The following is a 21,538-nucleotide window of genomic DNA, read 5'->3' as shown; positions in this document are numbered from 1 at the left end:
TGAACTTTATTTCAGTGAAAAGCAGTTGGCAAACAGTGAATTCGTTGGCAAGAAAGCAGGAACCGCCCTGACAAGCGATTAAATGCCTTTTCACCCAGAGAGGGTTTGGGATGAGATAAGAAGAGTCTTTGAGGAACCAGAAAACTGACCTGTGTCCTCATCAACGTTGAGTATAGATGTGACGTTTTCCCTGTCATTCATGGTTGTTTCCCTTCTTCTCTTCTAGGAGTCTCAGCAAATGCTTGGAAGACTTATTCCAGAAAAACAGATACTCAATGACCAATTAAAACAAGTTCAGCAAAACAGTTTGCACAGTAGGTGTTTTATTTTTAAAATTGTCCATTTCCTTTTTCACTGACAACTTTTTTAAGTGAAAGGAGAACATTAAAAACTATTTTTCTTCATTGCCAGTTTTTAAAAATTTTTATATTACAATGTTTTTCTAAAACAGGAGATTCACTTCTTACACTCAAAAGAGCCTTAGAAGCAAAAGAACTAGCTCGGCAGCAGCTACGAGACCAACTGGATGAAGTTGAGAAAGAAACTAGATCAAAACTACAGGAGATTGATATTTTCAATAATCAACTGAAGGTAAGTATTCTGTGTGTTCCTGCTTGTATCTTACCCTTTAATTTTTCTAAGTGGCCAGATGATTAGTTGATATTTAATCTCAGGCAGAATAATTTATGCTGGTTTGTCAGCCTCCGTGAAAGCCTTCACATTTATAGATGAACATTATGTAATTTAAGTTGCATTTTTCTCCTTCAAAATATAAAAATGAGGGCCAGCCAGGTGGCTCAGGCTGTTAGAGCTCCATGCTCCTAACTCCGAAGGCTGCCAGGTCGATTCCCGTGGGCCAGTGGGCTCTCAACCACAAGGTTGCCAGTTCAACTCCTCGAGTCCTACAAGGGATGGTGGGCAGCGCCCCCTGCAACTAAGATTGAACATGGCACCTTGAGCTGAGCTGCTGTTGAGCTCCCGGATGGCTCAGTTGGTTGGAGCGCGTCCTCTCAACCACAAGGTTGCCGGTTCAACTCCCGCAAGGGGTGGTGGGCTGTGCCCCCTGCAACTAGCAATGGCAACTGGACCTGGAGCTGAGCTGCAACCTCCACAACTAAGACTGAAAGGACAACAACTTGAAGCTGAACGGCACCCTCCACAACTAAGATTGAAAGGACAACAACTTGACTTGGGGAAAAAAAAAAAGTGCTGGAAGTACACACTGTTCCCCTTCCCCAATTTTATATATATGAATTTGACATCTATAAATTATGGCTGAGTGAGTGACCCCAACATAGTGCCTATCTTTAACTTGAATTATATTTTTACACATCTCCATCCTTTTGTTTGTTAAAACTACATCAAGTTGAATTCCAAAAGCTTCATCTTTCTTATTTTCTTTGTTTTATGTCTCTACTAAAAATGGATTGTTTTCTCTTTTAAAACTAAGAATTTTTCTGCCACTTCTTACCTTTAGGATTGTTCTTGAATGTAGATATTTTATTTTGTTACCTCATATTTTAAATTTTTATTGTTTAATGGAGTAATTGCTTTTGTCTCAGTGGCGGAAGTGGTGTATGGTTTTGTCACATTTACACAGTAAAACTCAGGAAAATGCCAATATTCTTAGGGAATGTAAAGGTGGTTATCACAGCCTCTTTCTGACTTGGTGCTCTCAATTTCACTTTACAACTTTATCATCTTAAGAAGTTAACTCTTACCTTATGATAAAACCAGAATACAAGCAATTTGTTTCTTATCAATAGTGATCATATACTTTATTTTTTTATTTATTTTTTTTATTTATTTTTTATTGGGGAAGGGGAACAGGACTTTATTGGAGAACAGTGTGTACTTCCAGGCCTTTTTTCCAAGTCAAGTTGTTGTCCTTTCAATCTTAGTTGTGGAGGGTGCAGCTCAGCTCCAGGTCCAGTTGCCATTGCTAGTTGCAGGGGGCAGAGCCCACCATCCCTTGCGGGACTCGAGGAATCAAACCGGCAACCTTGTGGTTGAGAGCCCACTGGCCCATGTGGGAATCGAACCGGCAGCCTTCGGAGTTAGGAGCACGGAGCTCTAACCGCCTGAGCCACCGGGCCGGCCCTGATCATATACTTTAGATTTAAGTAGATATTGGAGTTTTTATCAATTATGTTCTGATAAGAAATTAGATTTTACACTTTTTAAAAATATATTCATTTTCCTTTTCTAACTTAAAATCCTTTATGCTTGATTCTGGCTGACTTAGCTTTTGTAACTAGGAAAAAGTAAACTCCTATTCTTTATTACTGTAAATAGAAAGAAATTAGGAAGCATATTTGAGATTTTTAGTTGAACATTGAATTGAGATTCTAGGCCAAATTGTCTAGACATCCAAGTTTGAGGCATTTGGGCTTTTTTTTTTTTTTCTTTTCCCAGAGTAATAGGTAATGAACTTTTCTCAACTGTACAATTCCAGGAAAGTGCTCTTAGGGGAAATATTATTTGAGTCAACTTAGTGTTTTTCTTCACCTCACTTTCATGTGTACATAGAATGTGCGTGTGCGTGTGTGTGTGTATGTGTGTAGTCTATACTTGTACGTGTGTGATTATATGTGATGTGTAAGTATGGGAAGTACAGCTGTAAGTTCTCCAGCTCGAGGAAAAGCACAATAAAAATGACCACATTAACTCTCATGTGACTTGCTACTGTTTTAAGCCATAAGGATATGATACTGTGTGCAAGCTTACGGTGCTTTTTAATAATCTCTTGGAATATAAGCTGTTAAGTACTCAGGTATCTTTTGAACCCAGGCAGTAGTCCAGTTTCTGCCTTACCCTTAAGACTGCCTTTTAACTTACAACAAGGAGAGGGAAGGATTAAAAAAAAAAAGGACTCCTTTTTCTATAAGTTTGACTCACAAATTAGAAAGTGATAATGCAGTAGATGATTTTTTTTACAAATGCGTAGATGATTTGAGAATGATTTCAGCCATTGAAGTGCTGTTACAGTGCTAAAGAGAACACCCTTAAAATGTGGTGTAAGTCATTCTTATTGTGTTTAGGCTGCCTTCAGTGTTAGAGAATTGTTTATACAAAGGCTAATTTTAGCTCTTTATTCCACCAGCTCTTTTTCCAAATATATTTATTTTTAAATAAGAACATTTCTTTCCATCTTAATTTTTATTTTGGTTTCCATTATTACTTTAAGTTTAAGTTAATGTGAGAGTGAAAAAAATCAAGCCAGTATAGTCATATTATTTTGTTTAAGAATCCATTTGGAGGGCTTAATGTTATGTTGCTTTACGGTTATCATGTCTAGTGTTCCTCTTAAAACTGATGAAACCAAAACAAACACGTAAATTGAAGAATCAGAAGATTTATCATTTGATTGAGACAACTCAGAGGCCAGTTTAAGATCCGGTCCCTTGAGGATCTCCTGCCTATCCTTATTGTAGCCACATTGGAAAACATGAAGCGTTTTGTTTCTGATTTAGAGCATGTCTTCATTAGCAGCTGTAATTTCTTGTAAGATGAGATAGACCAGGCATGCCAGCATTCTGACCCTTGGGATTCCTTCCATGCCTCTCTTGCCGCAGCAGTGTCCTGTCCCAACAGCGTCCACACTAATGATGCAAAACTTACGTCTGCCTTGCCAGGAGTGCAGCACTGGCGAGTGTCCACTCATTCTACACACCCAATTTGATGGTGCGAATTTGCTGTATCCTAAACCTTCGTCTCCCAAAAGGAAATCAGCCGGAGAATATAGAAATTAGAATTTGGCAATTTCATTTGATATTCATGTAGGTGGTTCACCTAGAAGAAGAAAGTATAATTCACTCATTATCAACTTGTATGGTGACACTGGAGAAATACCTTATGGAGTGAAAACATGTTAAATTAGTTGACCAGAACGCTGAACGGCTGCTCCATAAATGAAGATTACATTCAGCAAAAACTAATTCTCATGCTTATTTGGTACAAAACTATTTGCAAAAAGCCATTTATGTATTTTGATGCGCATTCAAAGTCATGTCCAGTACATTCTGTCATATTTTTCTCCTTTTAAAACAAAAGAACCATTCCATCTGATTTAGTCCTTTCTACGAGACCCTTGTTCAGATTCATTATTCTTTTGAGGGTCTCTCCCTTTCTCTTCAGTTCAGGAAGAATTACATTCCTGCCTCCTCACCTAAGATCTGATAACCAATGATGGAAATTCTCAAATCATTAATTAAAGAGGAAAAAAAAAAATTACTTTTGCCGTCAGGTTAATTAACAGGTCTTTGTTTCATATAGGTAGCAACATATTGAAAACATAAAACATGTTTACAATTATGGTCTGTTGGTAAATGGCTCCAGATTCAGTACGGTGGAACATAAGATCTCTAGAGTCTTGGACTTTTGTGTTTCTGTCTAATCTCAGAGAAATTGAAGTCTCATTCTTTCGTTTCAGACAAGGCTCTTTTTCATGTATTTTAATAGACTTTTACCTTATAGATGTGATATTTTTATATTCCAAAAATGTTCCCAAGACATACGTATCTTTGTTTTTCTAATTTATCACCCCAAGCCAAGAATTACCTGAGAAAGGAAACAGGAATCTTACCGTAGTGAGTAAACTTTGCTTTTATAAATCTATAGAAAAGGGAAAGTGGGAGAAGGGGAGAAATGTACTGTCCTGAGATGCTGAAGCTCTTGTGCCAGAAATGGCCCGATTGGCAGTTTGGTATTTGTGCTGCCTTTTCTATGAACAGTAAATTTTAGCTTTTTGATGATCAAAGAAAGTATTTAGCCAGTGATTTCACCAGAAATAATTGATTTTGTTCGTAATTATTCCTAGCATTAATACTCCTTAAAGTAGTTATTTAATTCAGTGGATCACATTTGTGCACCATAATTTCTGCCTTTAAAATATATTCTATATGTAGTAAATATTTTATCATGCTAAGAAGTCAATAGGTCTTCTCATATTCATGTTCTAGAAACATCAGTTTAAAATCGATTACCTATGATTTGCTCTTTTTACCTCATTTTACAGGAAAATCAAAACTCTCAATATTTTTTAGAGAATCTGTATCTAAGGGACACATAGAGTCATCCTGATAATTGTTTCTTACACTCAGTGCTTAGCTATAGGTATAAAATTATCGTTCGAACAGGTCTCAAATAACTCTACCAATAGGGACTTTTTGGACAATAGCGCTTGACTTCACCTTGCCCTTGGAAATGTTAGTAGTTTCTGTAACAGTTTTCCTTGGCGCTGATGGCCTATGCTCTGTATTTTAATATCTTAACTACATAGAGCAACATAAAGTATAGCTTATAGTTTTCAAGGCTCCATTGAAATGGATGCCAAATAAAGAGAATCCATCACACAAAGAGACTAGATGTTGTGTTTCATGTTGAAAAGTTGAGTCCCTGTTGGTTCCCGTCTAGTCCCTGTGTGCTGGACAAGTCCTAACGTGAGTCATGTTTACATTTCAGCATTTCTTTCTTCCAGTCAATGGCGGTGGGGGGGGCAGTGTTGCAGTGCCTGGAAGTTCTCCTGGGCCGCGTCATCCACTTAGACTTATTTCTAAAGGTCCATGTCCTCCTCAGGCAATGCAGATCTTTGTCAGGCTGTGAAGCATCCTGCTCTAGAATGGTTGAGGCATGGTGAAGCATCTCCAGCTCTATGCTTCTGTTGCCCCCACGCAGATGAGTGCTCAGTGCCCGACAGCATTTACCATGACGTGCTAAGCCTTCTTTGTAAAAGTTAATCATGATTAGTTATTATTAATCATGGTGTGTGAGCGAATCTTTCCTCTTGACAAATTGTGTGTGTGATGATGGAAACTCCTAATTACAAGCTGGAGAAGGTGCTGTGTACTATAGTCTTGTCTTTATATCAAGCATTGTTGACACTGCATTTGCTATTTGGCTACAAAAATTGGAAAGAACACTCAGTGATCATTTGGATCTATATGCATACTTCCATCATATGGGAAACAGTATTATAGTCAGTGTACTATTGCAAAAGTGGACTGTTTTCTAAGGAATATTTGAGTATGTAGGACTAATTCAGAATTCAGAATTATATTCCTTAATATACTTGGGAAATTCATAATTTAATTTTCTTAAATTAGACACAAGAGGCTATTAGAAATACAAATTCTGCCTGTAATAATACCTATCCTAAAAATTGCTTCTAGGAACTGAATTGTTGAAATGAGAATGCCAGATTATAGTGAAAAGGTTCTTGGCTTAACTAAGGCTTTTATGTTCTTGGTTTCAGACACTTGCTTTCATGGCAGGCTCATTCATTATGAAGGCAGTGAAAGGCAAAATGTTTAGCAACCAGGGAAAAAAAGAAAAGAGCCGGAGAAAGAACTGCAGAACAGAATGAAAAGTCAGGGAAAAAAATACATCTGAAGGGAAGCAATGAAGGGAAGAAAAAGATCCAGAAAGAGGAGATGCAGAGACAGCAGAGAAACTAGTGTGAATTCAAATGATAATGTTGTTTTTTCATATCAGTAGAATAATGTTTGGCTGTTTCATGGTTTACTGTCTTATTTGAGATTAAATTTTATTTTTACATGTATGCTAGTTTTGAAAAAACCTCTTTTGCCCAGAAGTAATATAATTCACTTATTCTCATTCAGTATACTTGTGGTTGTCGAAACTTGACACAGATTCCTTGAATGTAGAAAAATAATTAGAACACTCCCAAGACTCAAAATAGCTAACAGATGTTGTATATTAGATTCTATATCATACCAGTAAGCTTGTTTGGTTGGTTGGGTTGAGTTTTTTTTAGTCATAGGGGTTTTTTTGTTTTTGTTTTCGTGAAATTTAAAAAAATATTTAGCAAAAGGTGATCTGGGAAGGGAGAAAGCAAAACTCAATCTTTTGAAAGAAATATTTTCTGTTTTAATTCTTTTGTTTAGCCAAACTCCTTAACAATTTTGTCCTTTAGAATGACATGCATTTAAAATAATGGAATATTGCTTTGTAAACAACGCTGAGACATTTTGGGAAAACTCAGTTTTTCAGGACAAAATGGAGTCAGTTTTCTCTTTCTGGCAATATAAGGTAGACACGAGAGAAGATTCTTAATCAGCTATTCCTACTACAGAGAGGACAGGATTTTCTAACTCTCCTTTTCTGTCCACCTGTTCTCTCTCTCTCTCTCTCTCTCTCTCTCTCTCACACACACACACACACACACACACACTTTCTCTCGCACACACATACACGTGCACACATGTACCCCAGTGCATTTCTCTTTGGCTCTCTCATAGCACTTACGATGCATTGACTGCCAATCTTTGCCTTGGGGAATTGGACTTACTATTTGGTAGAATATTGACTTCAGATTTAGAAGTAATATTTAAAATGCCTTTAAATATTAGTATACCCCTTCTCAGAATTTAAATAACTGATTGATGTTATTTTTATGCAACCTCCCACTTTTAATGCATCAAGAATGAATACATTTTATAATTTTGTGATAAATGGAATATCGATTTACCTTGATTTCAGCACAAATGTCTATGTTTTGAAATACTTAGTTATTTTTCAGATTTTTCCACACACATACAAGTTCCCTTATCCTCATTGGGTTTGTTGATTGCTTTTCAAATTTGTTTCACAGCCACTTAATTGGGATAAGTTACTGTAATTTAAGACTCAAATGGCCTTTTAAAAATTCTGATGTTGTGTACTACATAATATCCCTCGGTGAGAAATAAAGTAGTATTTGTTTATATAAAAGCACTTTTCTGTAGTTATTAGGCTTAGACAAAACAAATGCCTGAAATTTCTGATGCGGTACCTAGATCAATTTTCTATGAGGCCCATTTCAATATTAACACTACATAGATTATAAATATAAAATATGTGTCCTTATTTTCATTTATAGTGTTAAGTTCATGAATTTTAAGTAATTAATCAAGGTATGTTGGTTTTTGTCTCTCTTGAGACAGCCTGAGACAAAAATCAGAAGCAGAGTGAGTAATCCTTCAAAATGTTACATGAGCAAATTACTAATAAATTTCTGTTATATGTTGGTCTTTCAAATGCCCTGTTATTGCTAGTTAATTCTTTTCTCTCTTCACAATCATTCATGTAAAATAATGTTTATGAAAAGTAATACCATATATACTTTCAGGTGGATGCTTCTTTATATTTCAAGTAATATCCCTTCATATAATACATCTATTTTTAAGTGTCTCTAAAACCAAATGAACGAGAAATAGTTTTTAAATCGAGTGATTCTATCCCCCGTGCATAGCAATATAACAATTGTCATTAGTAAAACTGAATGTGAGCCATCTTTCTCAGGGCAAAAAGTTGGATATTCTTGAGTATTCAATTTGTCAGGCATATTGCTTTTGAAATACTTTGGCTGTATGCCACAGGCTGTCCAAAGATGTTTTATGGTGTAAATATCTTAATTCTTTAGGGGAAATGAGTGACTTTTTCCTTTTGGTTGAAGGAATAAAGTTAAAAGCAAGCTGATTTTCATTTATCTTAGTACAAGACAGAATCTTTACTTGCCAATAATTTTCTTAGTGTGATTCATAATCTGTGTTTGATCAAAGACTCCTGAAAATCAAGTAAAGTCTTCTCTGCAAGAAAAATGCCTGTATACCCCAGTTTACATACAGTTTTATAGTGTTCACAGGGCCAAAGCTTATTCATAGATCCTGGTTAAGAAACTCTGCGGTATCTTAGAATTCTGTAGATATTATTGGTGATAATCTGATTATTTTAATTTGTGTATAATATAGTACACGTTTTATAGGGGTTTTATTTTTCCCATGTATTTGTTTGTAACATGTAGCGAAAACTTCCTGAATGCATGTTTAATAATTTCTTATTTATTAAGAAAGGTATTATACTTTTATTAGGAGATAATATTAAATTATTACATACTATACCTAATGTAAAACATATCATAACCTGGAATGGAATTCATAGAAGAAATCAACAAAGTTGTCCACTGAATACCATATGGATAGAAAACTATCTAGCCAAGAAATATGTGATTGTAGCATTATTTGAGAAAAGCATAAGTTAGTTTTAGGAAGAACCACAAGTGAGATACTGAGTTTTGATTCTTAGTAATTTCTTATTTGTTCTATTTTTATCCTCATTATAATAGAGAAATAATTGTGACAAATTTAATAGAATTTGCAGGGCACTTTAATCTGGTTGACCAACAGAAAAAGTTGATAGAATGTGTGGTGACGTTTTTCTTAGCTGCTCCTCCTGATAGTTCTCTCATTTCCTAAGGAAAGAATTTAATGACACCGGATTTATTTGTTACCTTAAAAATGTTTTCCCTGAAAGAATGAAAAGGGCACTTTTAAATAACTGTCATTGTACTTGAGTTTTTTAAACAGTATTGAAAAGGAAGGAAAGAGCAGGGCCGTCCTCTGCTCCCCATGTGAAGGGACTCGGTGTTCCTTCCACAAGGCCATTGTCAGGCATATGAAAGCAAGTCATTCCCTAGTTTTTAGTGCATAGGCCTTCATTCTAGCGATTGCCTTCTTGAAAGTTCAACTTTTAAAAAAGTTATCAACTCAGGAATCATAAATTGTCTGCGTATTTTGGTTCATGCCATCTTAAGCTCCCAAATCCAAGGAAAGAGAGGAAGGGCCCGAATGCCTGCCTGTTTGCAGAGTCTTGATTGTCTTACAGCTGATAGTGTATCTCAGCAGATTGGATGAAGGAAATGACAGAAAAACTTCGCAGTCTTCCAATCTGGGTCATAAGATGCCAGAGCCTTCTGTTTCCTTATTTGACATCTGTTATTTTATGGCTCCTGCAGGCTTCAATTCCTTGGAGGTTCTTGAAGCTGCAACTTATTTCGACAGTTCCAAAGATAGGTTCAGCCTATCCTATAATGCGCTTATACTAAGAAATAAATGTGCTTTTAGATTTTTAAAATATCTTACTTCATGGTTTTGATACATTTAAAAATTGTTGTTTTTAAATTGTCTCATTAGCATGATTTTTTTTCTGTAGATTCTTTAAATTCACTTCTGCTTTTCATTTTGTAAGTGCCTCCTAATACATTACTAATATATCTTGACTTTGTATCTGGTAATTATTGATCTATAACTCAACCTCTAATTACTAGAGCCCAGTATAGAAATGAAATGTGCAGTATAATTCTTTATTAAATGAAGAGTCTTCATTCGTGCCTTTGGTCCCTGGTGCATTGGTACATTGTGGCCTGCGTCCACTCTAAATGACTCGTGCTTGTGTAGTACCTGTGGGTAAATGTGCTGAATATCACTCTACCTGTACAAACATTTTTTTCCTGGATGAAGTAACAGCTTTTCTTTTTTTAATATATAATCAGGTTTCTGAACATCAAACTAAAATGTTATTCCTTCCCTGTCATTTCTTACTCCTTCATATTAAATCTCAGCTCACACTTATTTTGCTTACTGGTTATACCTTTTTGGCTTAGAAGGATAAATAAGAATAAAACCCTAAATAAAAGACGCTGAAATAAATCATATTTTTTTGGTTAAAAAGCATTGTCTAAGAATTTACTAGATTTAAAGCTAAAAGAAAACCTGAAGACCATCTACTCCGATTCAGATGCTGGCCCATGTCAGGGGCCTGGGATAGAGTGCAGGTGCCTTTGTTCCCAGTTCAGTACCTCCTAATTATAGCCTATTCCACAACTTATTCTTTCTGAACCTATTTAGGAACTTTCTGCTATTGAAGATGAAACTTTAAAATAGGAAAAAAAGTAAATCTATTAGTCACTCCTTTCCCTTCCTTTTCAAAGGGTCTTCACCGTTGGGCTAATGACAAGAGGGGGCCCCCGTCCCTCCCTGTCTTGGCAGGTGCTGACCTGTGGGTCCTTCTCTTAAGACAGGACATTTAGAATTCGATTCCATGTCACCCCACTGCAGTTTTCCTTTTCATGTAGAGATATTTGAGCCAAATGTCCAGAGTACTCCAACAACAGGAACTGGCCCATTTTATCCATTTGTCTCTGAAATATCAAATTCAAATGTGGATCACATTTTTTCATGGCTGTTATTAGAGATTACTGTTTATGCTTGATTCCAAATGACCATGAAAAGCAATACTGCTGATTTTTTTTGTAAGACATTACAGTTTTACATCGTGTGGTATGACAGTGAGAAAGGTAATGAAAAATGAAATTCTCTTTCTTGTATTGATTTTCTTCTCTTCGTTAGAAGTTTAAACAGTCAGAGTGAGGCTTCATCATTACTTTCCAGTTTCCATTCTTCGCCTTCCATGCCCCCTCCCTAGCTAAACTGCTCTCCCAGGTCCCCTTCATAGTTTGGAAGCCACGTGCCCAGGGCTACTGCCATGGCGAGTAGTCCAGCTTGTGGCTTTCGGAGTTGCCTCTTCCTGCTGCGTCCTGCTAGGGAGTCCCGGCCTCATGTGCTGGCTTACCCACTGGAGCCCCTTCCCTGCCCCCTCTCTTTCGTGCTTCCCATCCCCTAGTCTTCCCTGCCTTCCAGTGCATGTCTCCCCCAACCTCCTGATCTCCAGTTCAACATGTTCTTGTATCTCAATGACCTCTTTATGACCTCTCAAAGTCACTTATCGTATACAAAATGCTTGTACGTGTATTCTAACTTTATCTTAAGAACAGCAGCCTAGCCAGTAGGAAAGGGTTAACCTAACACTTAGGGCTATTTAGCAGAATAAGTGCATTTTAACACTGATCTTCTACAGGCACTTCCTCTACCTTTGCAGTTCAATCCCTGAATGAATGTAAGGTTGGCATTTAAGGCAGGAAGAAATCTGCCCATTTGGACTTGCTAGTGAACAGGACGAGAGAAGACAGGGCAGGACTTAGTTCTTACGTCTCACCATATAGACCCCTTGGCTGTCCACTTGGGGGACTAACTCTAGTTAGCCAGACCAAGAAGTCAACTGGGAATATACTTCAGGCTCTGCTGGGCACTTTGGCTCATCTGATTTATTGTTGACACAAATAAGGAGTTTTGGTGACTGAATCTGATAGTGACAGTTTGATTCCTATGGAGTCTGAGGGTTTCCCCCTCAACCAGCATTTCTTTGTTCTTCGTATTTTGGGGTGTTTAAATACTTTAAATATCATAAAGTGCATTTTGCTTTCAGTAGCCTATGAAGGAAATGACTGTTATTCCTGAGGCTAGTGTCAAATGAGGAAATCAGATCCAAGGTGGTGATTATGAAATTATAGCTTTTTACTTTCACCTGATTACTGGTTTAGTCTGGGGCAGCTGACAGCGTCACACATGGATTTAGTAAGAGGAGATGCTCTGAAAGAGGGGTGATTTGAAGAAAAATAGACCCTGGGTGGGGGAGAATCGAGGTTGGGGAGCAGAAGGATGTCCGTCTGTTCTAAGGCAGCATAGCATAAGCAGGAGGGGAGGTTTTAGTGCAGATAGTGTGTGTATTTTCAAAGCCAGTAGAGGCTGGTGTTGATTCATTACCGTGTTTCCCCCCAAATAAGATCTAGCCAGACAATCAGCTCTAATGCGTCTTTTGGAGCAAAAATTGATATAAGACCCAGGCTTATTTTACTATAAGACTGGGTCTCATATAATATAATACACTATAATATAAGACCAGGTCTTACATTAATTGTGCTCCAAAAGACGCATTAGAGCTGATTGTCCAGCTAGATCTTATTTTCAGGAAAGCACGGTATTAGAAGGACCTGGTTCATGATTATCACCATGTCTTACAACCGGCTAAGGTTCATTATTGCTGCTGAATCTTGAGCTTCTCTAATGCCCTTCACTAGCAATTTCTTTCTAAAGCACATCATGGAAAACGGTGTCATGTTATGGCTCACTAAAATGTAATCTTGGAAGAGCTTTTGGAGATCAGTCATATCAAAATGCAGAGCGATGCTAGTTTTCCAAGTTAGTGTTTTTCACATCTGAAATGTTATCTCTTAAGTGCCTAGGCTGCCCCACTGTGAAATGTTGCATGTTGATGAACAGTGGAAATGCCTAACACCTCATGCATTACATGAACTGTTTCTTGGTTATTTATAGGAACTAAGAGAAATACATAATAAGCAGCAACTCCAGAAACAAAAATCCATAGAAGCTGAACGGCTAAAACAGAAAGAGCAAGAGCGAAAGATCATAGAATTAGAAAAACAAAAAGAAGAAGCCCAAAGGTGAGTCTTTTCAGTGGCTTGTGGACCCATCTGGAAGGAACTTTGAGTATTTACTGTTCTTTGCTTGGCTTCTCCAAGTACTTACTGCACCAGAAAGAGCCTTCAGTCTGTGTGTGTCTGTGTGTGTGTGTGTGTGTGTGTGTGTGCACAAACACGTGTGTATTTATAAACCTTTGCATATATAAGCACCCCCCGAAGTTTTTGGTTGGTTCCCAGAGCTCTCCTAACTTACTACTATGTAGATAAATGGAATTATACAAGGAAATTAGGACACTTGGTATGCTCATTTGCATGCCAATGACCAAAATACGTTTCCAGTTCACAGCTTTTTAATAACAGTGGAGGTCTGAGTTCTGGGTTTGCAATTGGAGTCCCTGAGTCCTGTCACACAGGCTTTCTCGGTAGGAATGACAGTGAGCCGCTCTTTCTGCTTTTTTTCAACTACAAATTAAACTTGAGTACAAAAGGAGAAAATTGGCTGCTGCTGCTGCTTAGGATACAGACATTTTTGTTGGTTTTTGTTTGAATATTTGTGTTTCTGTAACTTTCTGCAGTAAATTATAGACATTTATTTTTTAACTTTCGGTGTGTCTGATTTTGTTGCCTTTTAAATTTCAATGAATTTTAGATGCCAAGAAACAAAAATGACCAAATACCCCAATGAGATACAGTATAAATTATAAAAGTCAATTATTGAAATTAGACTAAAAAGACGAAGAAACCTACTTTAGGCAAGTCAGGAACTTTAGTGGCCTGAGCTGAGTTAAACCACCTAGAATGGTGCATGTTTTGTTACGGGTTTATACAGTATTCTGAGTCTGGGGTTTTGGACTTTTTTGTTTCCATGCCAGCGGGTAGGGTCTCAATTTAGAGGACTACTGGGATGCCAAAAAAATGTGTACACGTGACTTGTATTCATTTTTTGTTATCGGTATATATTGAGTATTACAATTTTAATTGTTTTTTTTTTCCTTTTTTAAAATGTGTATCCTTTTTTTGGCACCCTCTGTATTTTATGGTTTTCTTGAGGGTAGGACTATGATTATATACCAAGGATTAATTCCTTGGATGTGTTGATTAACTTTAACTCCATCACTTTTCGATCTTCAAACTTTATAAAATGCTTTCATTATTCACACTATATACTGCATCAAATTTTCACATTCATACAGAGTAGAAATAAACACAAAATATCATAATATAGAAAGGTTAAATTTTCTGCTTACAATTATATGATAAATAGTGCCCAAAATATAACTTCCGAAATTACATGGTTATACACTATAAATGGTTACCTTTATTAGTAGAAAATGTTAAGCAAATTTTATTGTGGTTTTTCTTTTTGTTATTATGAATAGCAATTAATGTCCCTACCCTTCCAAAACAATTTTTCTGCTTTCCTAAAAGATATTTTGAAAATTGTAAGTAAAATGTTTAAGATTTAGGTTAAAAAAAAACTGTACTGCACTAAATTTTCACATTCATACGGAGTAGACATAAATAAAATATTTTTTAAGTGGAGGAGAAAGTTTTGTTTGTATTATGTTCCCTTGGCAGTTTCCTATTCTAAGAAATGACCTTTGTATGTGGGTGTGTCACAGGATAGTGGTTCAGGTTGTGGCCTCTAGAACCAGGCTGCCTGGAATTGAAACCCAGGCTGGTGTGTCTGTGTGACCTTGGACAAGTCCCTTAATATATCTGCCTTATTTTCTTCATCTATAAAATGGGGATGATAATAATAGGACTTACCTACCTGGTGTGAAGGTTAAAGTAGTTAATAAATGTGTTATTATTAACATTATGTCATTAATATTGAATGTTAGTTCCATTTAAAAGGGTGATCATTTAAAGTGTTTTCTGATTTTATAAAATATTATGGGATAAGAAAAATCATTCCCAGTCGTTTCCTATGGGTTTCAGTTTGAGGCCCTCAAAGGTCTAGATTCAATTGCAAGTATTTCTTTGTATCAGCTGCTTTGCAAGACAAACAAAAAGTAGTTGAATTCAGTGAAATACATAAGAATTATTGCTGAGTAATGGATGGGTACTACCTCAAGGGTTTAAAATAATCTATTGCTTTCAACGTCAGTTTTTGGGGTGTTATGTGTGTGCCTGTAAAAGTGGTATACCTTTAATGATCTGACTGATCATGGGTTTGTTTAAGCAATATTTCATTTGCAGTGTTGATTGTACATTCTGTTCATGAAACTTATGTTCCTGTGTGTTTTATGGCTTTTTAAAATGTTTTTTGCCATTATATACCAGTTTTAAAATTGAGAAGCATTTTTGTTATTTTTCTAATCACTTTATAAGCTACATCAGACAAGTTCTTTGTGTGTTTCTCTGAATCACGTGATTTCATCTCACTCAGAACTGGAGCCCTGAGAGTCTTTGCTTCGTTGATCGCTCCATCTGCCCAACAGTATCTCCTTGCTGTTTAGCATCTCTTTGACTAGATAGAGCTTTTTTGTGAAAAGAGACAACTGGTGTTAAATTGGAGTTGCTTCCTTGCTGTAACCAAGCATTTTGTTGACAGACGAGCTCAGGAAAGGGACAAGCAGTGGCCTGAGCATGTGCCACAGGACGAGGAGCCTCAGCGGCCAAGAAAACTCCACGATGATGAAAAACTCAAAAGGGAAGAGAGTGTCAAAAAGAAGGACGGCGAGGAAAAAGGCAAACAGGAAATGCAAGACAAACTGAGTCGGCTTTTCCATCAGCACCAAGAACCGGCTAAGCCAGCTGTCCAAGCACCATGGTCCACCACAGGTATTGAGGGCAAAATAATTCCAGAAAATGTCATCTTCAGATCCTCTTGAGAAATTTCCGTATCTAATCAGGCCCTGTCCTGGCTATATTAATAGAGGTGAGAATGCCAGTCTCCTTTTTGGGGACAGTGCAGCTGTTCATTCTCTAGGGTCATTAGATCTGTTTTATTCTTCAGCACCATGCCAACCTTTGGCTGCCATCATTACACTGGCATCACAAGTCTTTTGCAGACAAAGATGGCATGAAGTTTGATGACCGAGCCCCCTTCATTCCTAATAGAGCTGAGAACCTTTCCTGCAGAAGGAACCCTCTGCTTCTCCAGTCCTCCACTGTTCTCTCTGGGAGTTCTGAGCTGTCTCAGGAGCAGGAAGTGGTCCTCCCCTGGCCGGTGCTGATGTGACATTCACTGTCTTTAGTCTGCACTGCATAACACCGTGTTCTTTACCTTTGGAAAAGTGTGGCTGTTTTTGCCCTTTGATCATAAGTTGCCTCTTTAAATAATGATAAATGAAAAACTTAGAACTAGCTAGAACACGTCCATTATATCAGATGCAAACTAGAATGAATTTGTAAAATTCTCGTGTGGCAGATAATGCTCAGCTGAACAAAGCGATTGCCTTTTTCTTTGTGTGGTAAATTATATATATATCAGTGTGCTTTTTACTGGTGTACAGAAAGAAAAGGCAGAAGCACACTATTCCGTAAAGGTTCACATGGTGGGCAGGGAGACGAGTGACGGTTCAGAGTTCGGTCCGACACCCTGCCTGCCTAAGATGCACGCAGGCCGGGGAGAAAGGCTGGCAGGTCATCAGAGCCACGCAGGCGTGGCCATGCTATAGGAAGGCCAGTCTGTGTTTTCAGACCGTTTAGAATTTCACCATTACTTAACCTATGCCACTTAGTTTAAGTTTCTTATATCTCCTCTTGGTATAAAATAAGGATTTTTTTTTTCCCCTTCAGTCAGTGGGAAGTTTTGCACATCATCCGGTTTCAAGACTCCATGAAGATAATATCTTCCCCTCACTGCTTTTCAGAGAAAAGAGATATGTGTCAAAATATTTGGGTAAAACAATTCCGAGGGCCATGATTAGTACTGTTAACCAGGATCCAAAACTATCCTCTGCTCGCATGCATTTTTAAAAATTTTATTTCATTTCAAATCGAAATTCTTTTCATCTAAGGCCCATCCTTGGGCTCACGTCACCTCCCCAGGAAATGGAGAGGAAGGTTTACCAGGGATTATCAGTCATAACTCTTCTTAGTGAAGTCAGTACTTGTCTTTTCTAGGACTACGTTCAGGGCCGCAGACATCAACATTTCCCTGTCTTTTAATATGAAAACTGTTCTTGGCCCCCGTCCTACCCTCCTTTTCTTCTTGGCTGATCCAGACTTTGGGTCACATTCGAGGTGCTGCCTGGGTTGGGGGAGAGGGGTCTTAGTGCTTTACAGATGTGCACTGCTGGAGCCTCAGCCAGGAGGGAGAGAATGGGGACCTTAGACAGCCTCACTGCACTTGGCATTGGGGTGACCTTTGTTTAGAGAGTCTACGAACAGTGGGTTTGATGACATCATCAGATTCAGCTCCTTTTTGGCATCCAGTATGTTTCAGAAATTCCTTGAATGGATGGAAATAGTTCAGATGTTAAGGTAGGCAGTAGAGGAGATGTCAGTTATTTGGCTTGTTCTCATGTGTTTGTGTTACGTGTAATGTTTTATTTTTGTTTCCCCCCCACACACCCCTTTTGTAAACAGAAAAAGGCCCACTTACGATTTCTGCACAGGAGAATGTAAAAGTGGTCTATTACCGGGCACTATATCCCTTTGAATCCAGAAGTCATGATGAAATCACGATCCAGCCGGGAGATATAGTCATGGTAAGAACGACTCCAGTGAAAGTGTGATTTCTGTTGATGATTAACATCTGTCCTTTTTCTGGACTTTATTTGACAATTGTGAAATTGTCCGTGAGTGTCAAATCCAGTCATCCAGCATCTGGGTTTTTGAAGTATAGGATCAATCTTCTTCTTTTTCTATTAGAATAAAAGAAGACATTTAAAAATGTATTCTAACTTCTAACATAACTTTAAAATAGAGTTGTGAAAGAAAATGGGTTTTTATCACAGCCTTAGAATATTTTTAAATCTGTAAAGATCTGGTAATTTCAGAGTTTAGATTACTGCTTATATGCTATGAGTAGTCTTTAAGAAATAGTTTTAAATGCAAAATACTCTATCATTTTCATAATTGCCAGTGATAACTTCTGTATCTTTGGGTCAAAAGCATCTTTTTTTCCCTTTGATTGTATTAACTTGGAATTGTGTGAAAAGTAATGAATTAAATACAGTTAATCTGGTTTCTTAATTAAATATTGTCTTATGATTGTAACTAACACTGTAGTAACCAGTTTAAGAAAGAATAAAGCAATGTGATTGACCTAAATTATTTTCTAAAAGGAAACAGTAGTTCCTCAATCTAGTTATTAACTTAAGAACAGGAGTCTTAGAAGTGGTCAAACTTTGCATTACTGTTAGCAATAAAAACATAAGATTAAAAAAAAGATGGGCTGGGTCAGAATTTTGAAAGGACTCGGAAAGTTAAGAATTGAGACAAACATGTTTCTTGTGCTAAGACTATATGTCTTTAAAATATAAAAGGGTGTTGTACTTTTCCTCATGCTTTTGCATATATGCATCATCTCTCTGAGCAGAATGTATGATCTTCAATGAGCCAAAATATAAAGAAAGTACATTGTGTTTGGTACTCAGAGAAATCAATCACTTTTCCCTTCATTTTTTTGATAGCTTTTCCTCTAATTATGGGCTGGAAATAGGGGAATCAAGGCCAAAGGGCTAGAATCTTTAAAAATGAAAATCTCCGTAATGGTATTGAAACCCTCTTCAAATATACTCCAGCCTTCATTCAGCAAACAGTTTTTGCATTGCCTGAAATGTGCTGGGTGCCAGCTTCACTCATTCTTGACAGAAAGAACTGCTGGTTTCTCGGAAGTGTGGGCACACCTCTCTGTACCCGCAGGTGGTGGTGCAGGGTGGTGGCGCGTGCAGTTTCTCCACCACCTCCCGTTTCCCGCGCCAGGTTTTCTAATGGCCTGAAGCTGCTTTACTCATACTGCCTCATCTTTGAAATATCATGCCTTTAAATCAGATTAATTGTAAAATATAAATATCATGCAATAGTAGGAATCTAAAAATTATGAAAGTATAGTGCGGCATCAGATAGGATCTCATTACAAAGTTGCCTTTTTACACTGTTGAAAGAAAAAGCTTAAGTTTTTGAAACTGGATTTTGTTGGGACACGGTGCAGAAAAGTGATATTCTCTTCTTGAGATAAGGAAGTCTTACAAATATTAGGATAAGGAAATGTTATAGATGATCTGTATTTTAATGAGGAAATATTGCTTATGGAAACAGTCTTGTTACAATGATATTAAGTCCTTTTCTTCAAGTTGGCTAGTTAACCACCAGCTTGACTAAATGAATAGAGTCTAGACAAACTGTAAGAATAAAACATTTCATTAAATATATATTTTGCCTTGCTTTCAAACCTTTGCTTTCCTGGTGGAGGTTAAAGGGGAATGGGTAAGTGCTATGTACCTGTCAGGAAGTCTGCATCTTATTAAATGTTTTGTTCTTTTAAATCACTTTAATTCTGTGTAAGTACACATATCTTTGGGTGTTGTCACGGCAGTAAAAACATGTTTTGAGTTTATGTAGTACGTTGTGCTTAAAAAAGAAAGGAAGAAAGTTATAATAAAGGTTTGTGTACCAGGTGTCTCTTTGCTAGATTCTATTTAAGGACCAACTTGAAGGCTCTGTATTTGGCAGGTTATTAGGTCAAGTCTCTAGCTCAGGCCATGGGCAAAAAAAAATTTTAGGTAGTTTAAACTTAAAAGACAAAATTCTAAAACTATTTTTTTCAAAGGTGAATATTGGAATAATTTTCTGGCCATGAAATGACTTTGTAAGTTAAAACTAGAAGCCATAAATGACAAAAAATGGACAGAATGACAATATGAAAAAATTAAAATTTGTATTATTACAAAATACATAAGAGACAAAATCCATATTACATAGAGACTCTAAAACGTTAATATGAAAGAAACCCACAACATAGAAAAGTTGACCAAAGATATGAAGAGATAGTTACAGATAAAGAAAAGTAAATGTTTAAAAATATACAGAAAGATGCTTCATTTTATTGGTGATCAGGAAAATACAAGTTAAAAAAACAAGACAGATAGCATTTTTTAATCTCTCAACTGAGCAAGTTTAAAAGTTTGATAATATCTAGCTTTGTCAAGAATGTAAGAAAGTGGATATAATAAACATTGTCAGCATGGTTATATGAATTAGCTAAGTCATTTGAGAGACAGTTTGGCAATACCTATTCAAAGTGAAAACTCTCAAAATTCTATTATTCTCTCTAGGCTGTTTTTTGGTATATGTACAAGTATATGTGTAGATGGATATTCACTAAAGCATTGTTGGTAAAAGAAAAAGGAACAGCCAGATGTCCATCTATACGGGAATGGTTTAAACAAAGTACAACACTGCTAAACAATACATTTAATGAAGATGTTAAAAAAAAAATTACATAGATCTATATATACAACAAATAAGATCTCCAGTAAAAAAAAAACAAAAAACAGAAACAATCTACAGAATATAATTTCATTTGGGTTAAATAAGAAACTACGTGTGTGTATGTGAATGTTTATATGCGTATACTTAACAGTCTTGAAATCAAACTGTGAACAGTGGTTACCGCTGGCCAGTAAAGAGGAGGCTTTCATGTTCAATTTTATGTAATTCTACATGATTTTCATATTTACAAATGAATTAACATTTGTAATTTTTAATAAAACACTAAAAATAAATCCAGCTTCGACAAGTGTAACAGAGAATGTCTACCTGGGACTAGAATGGTGTTTGCTTTATTGTAGATATCCCAAATATGTAATGAACTATGGAATGTACTACTGGGCATCGTTTATTGGCTTGCTGATGGGACAAGAGCAGTGTCTTGATTTTATATTATCAAAGGCAGCATGACCCCCCAAATGGCATTCAGTTGTATAACCTTTGTGAGGTTAACCATCAGTGCAAAAAAAAAAGGGGGGGGGATGAACATGTAATAATAGTAAGTTTTTTATTTTATGAAGTTTGCAGTTAAGACACATGTGCATGAAAAATACGTACATGAAAAATAGAACATTGCTGTCAATCTCTCTTGGTTGAATAATCAGGACCTCACTTACTTTTTATGGGCACAGTAATCATCAGATTTCTCAAACATCTAACTTGATTCACTTTTATCCCAAAATATTTTTTTATGTTTAACAAAAATTGATAACTTGTACATCGTCCTGTTCTGAATGTTGTTGATAATACAAAGAAATATAAGATTATGTCTGCCATTCATATGTTTAAAATCTTTCTAGAGAAATAGGGAGCAACACATGGAAAAGCCAATGCATGATGAAATTCTCAATGAATACTCACCAATGCTGCTAGGAATTTCAAAGGGGAAAGGAATCAGGGTGAACCGATGTGCTCAGACAGGTGAATGGAAGCTTCTTAGTTGAGTTTGACCTTGACAGCTAAGGCTTAGACACT

At 36.7% G+C, this 21,538-nt stretch overlaps 1 protein-coding gene across 7 annotated transcripts in view; it reads left to right on the top strand.

Moving 5' to 3' along the window:
• The window catches only part of ITSN1 (intersectin 1), a 182,996-nt gene that overhangs the window by 93,932 nt on the left and 67,526 nt on the right, over positions 1–21,538 (top strand). For all 7 annotated transcript variants that reach the window (XR_012494005.1, XM_019730241.2, XM_019730239.2 and 4 more), the window contains 5 exons: positions 227–314; positions 452–591; positions 13,011–13,138; positions 15,675–15,904; positions 17,657–17,778. Coding sequence is in view for 6 of the 7 variants with exons in the window: in XM_019730241.2 (XP_019585800.2) it covers positions 227–314; positions 452–591; positions 13,011–13,138; positions 15,675–15,904; positions 17,657–17,778 (708 nt within the window). In the remaining variant the exon portion in view is untranslated. The remainder of the gene's footprint in view (positions 1–226; positions 315–451; positions 592–13,010; positions 13,139–15,674; positions 15,905–17,656; positions 17,779–21,538) is intronic.

The sequence above is a fragment of the Rhinolophus sinicus genome, linkage group LG01 (genome assembly GCF_036562045.2).
Source record: "Rhinolophus sinicus isolate RSC01 linkage group LG01, ASM3656204v1, whole genome shotgun sequence".
Classification (NCBI taxonomy): Eukaryota; Metazoa; Chordata; class Mammalia; order Chiroptera; family Rhinolophidae; genus Rhinolophus; species Rhinolophus sinicus.
Note: the sequence above shows the minus strand (reverse complement) of the source record. Positions and strands in the feature narration are given on the sequence as shown.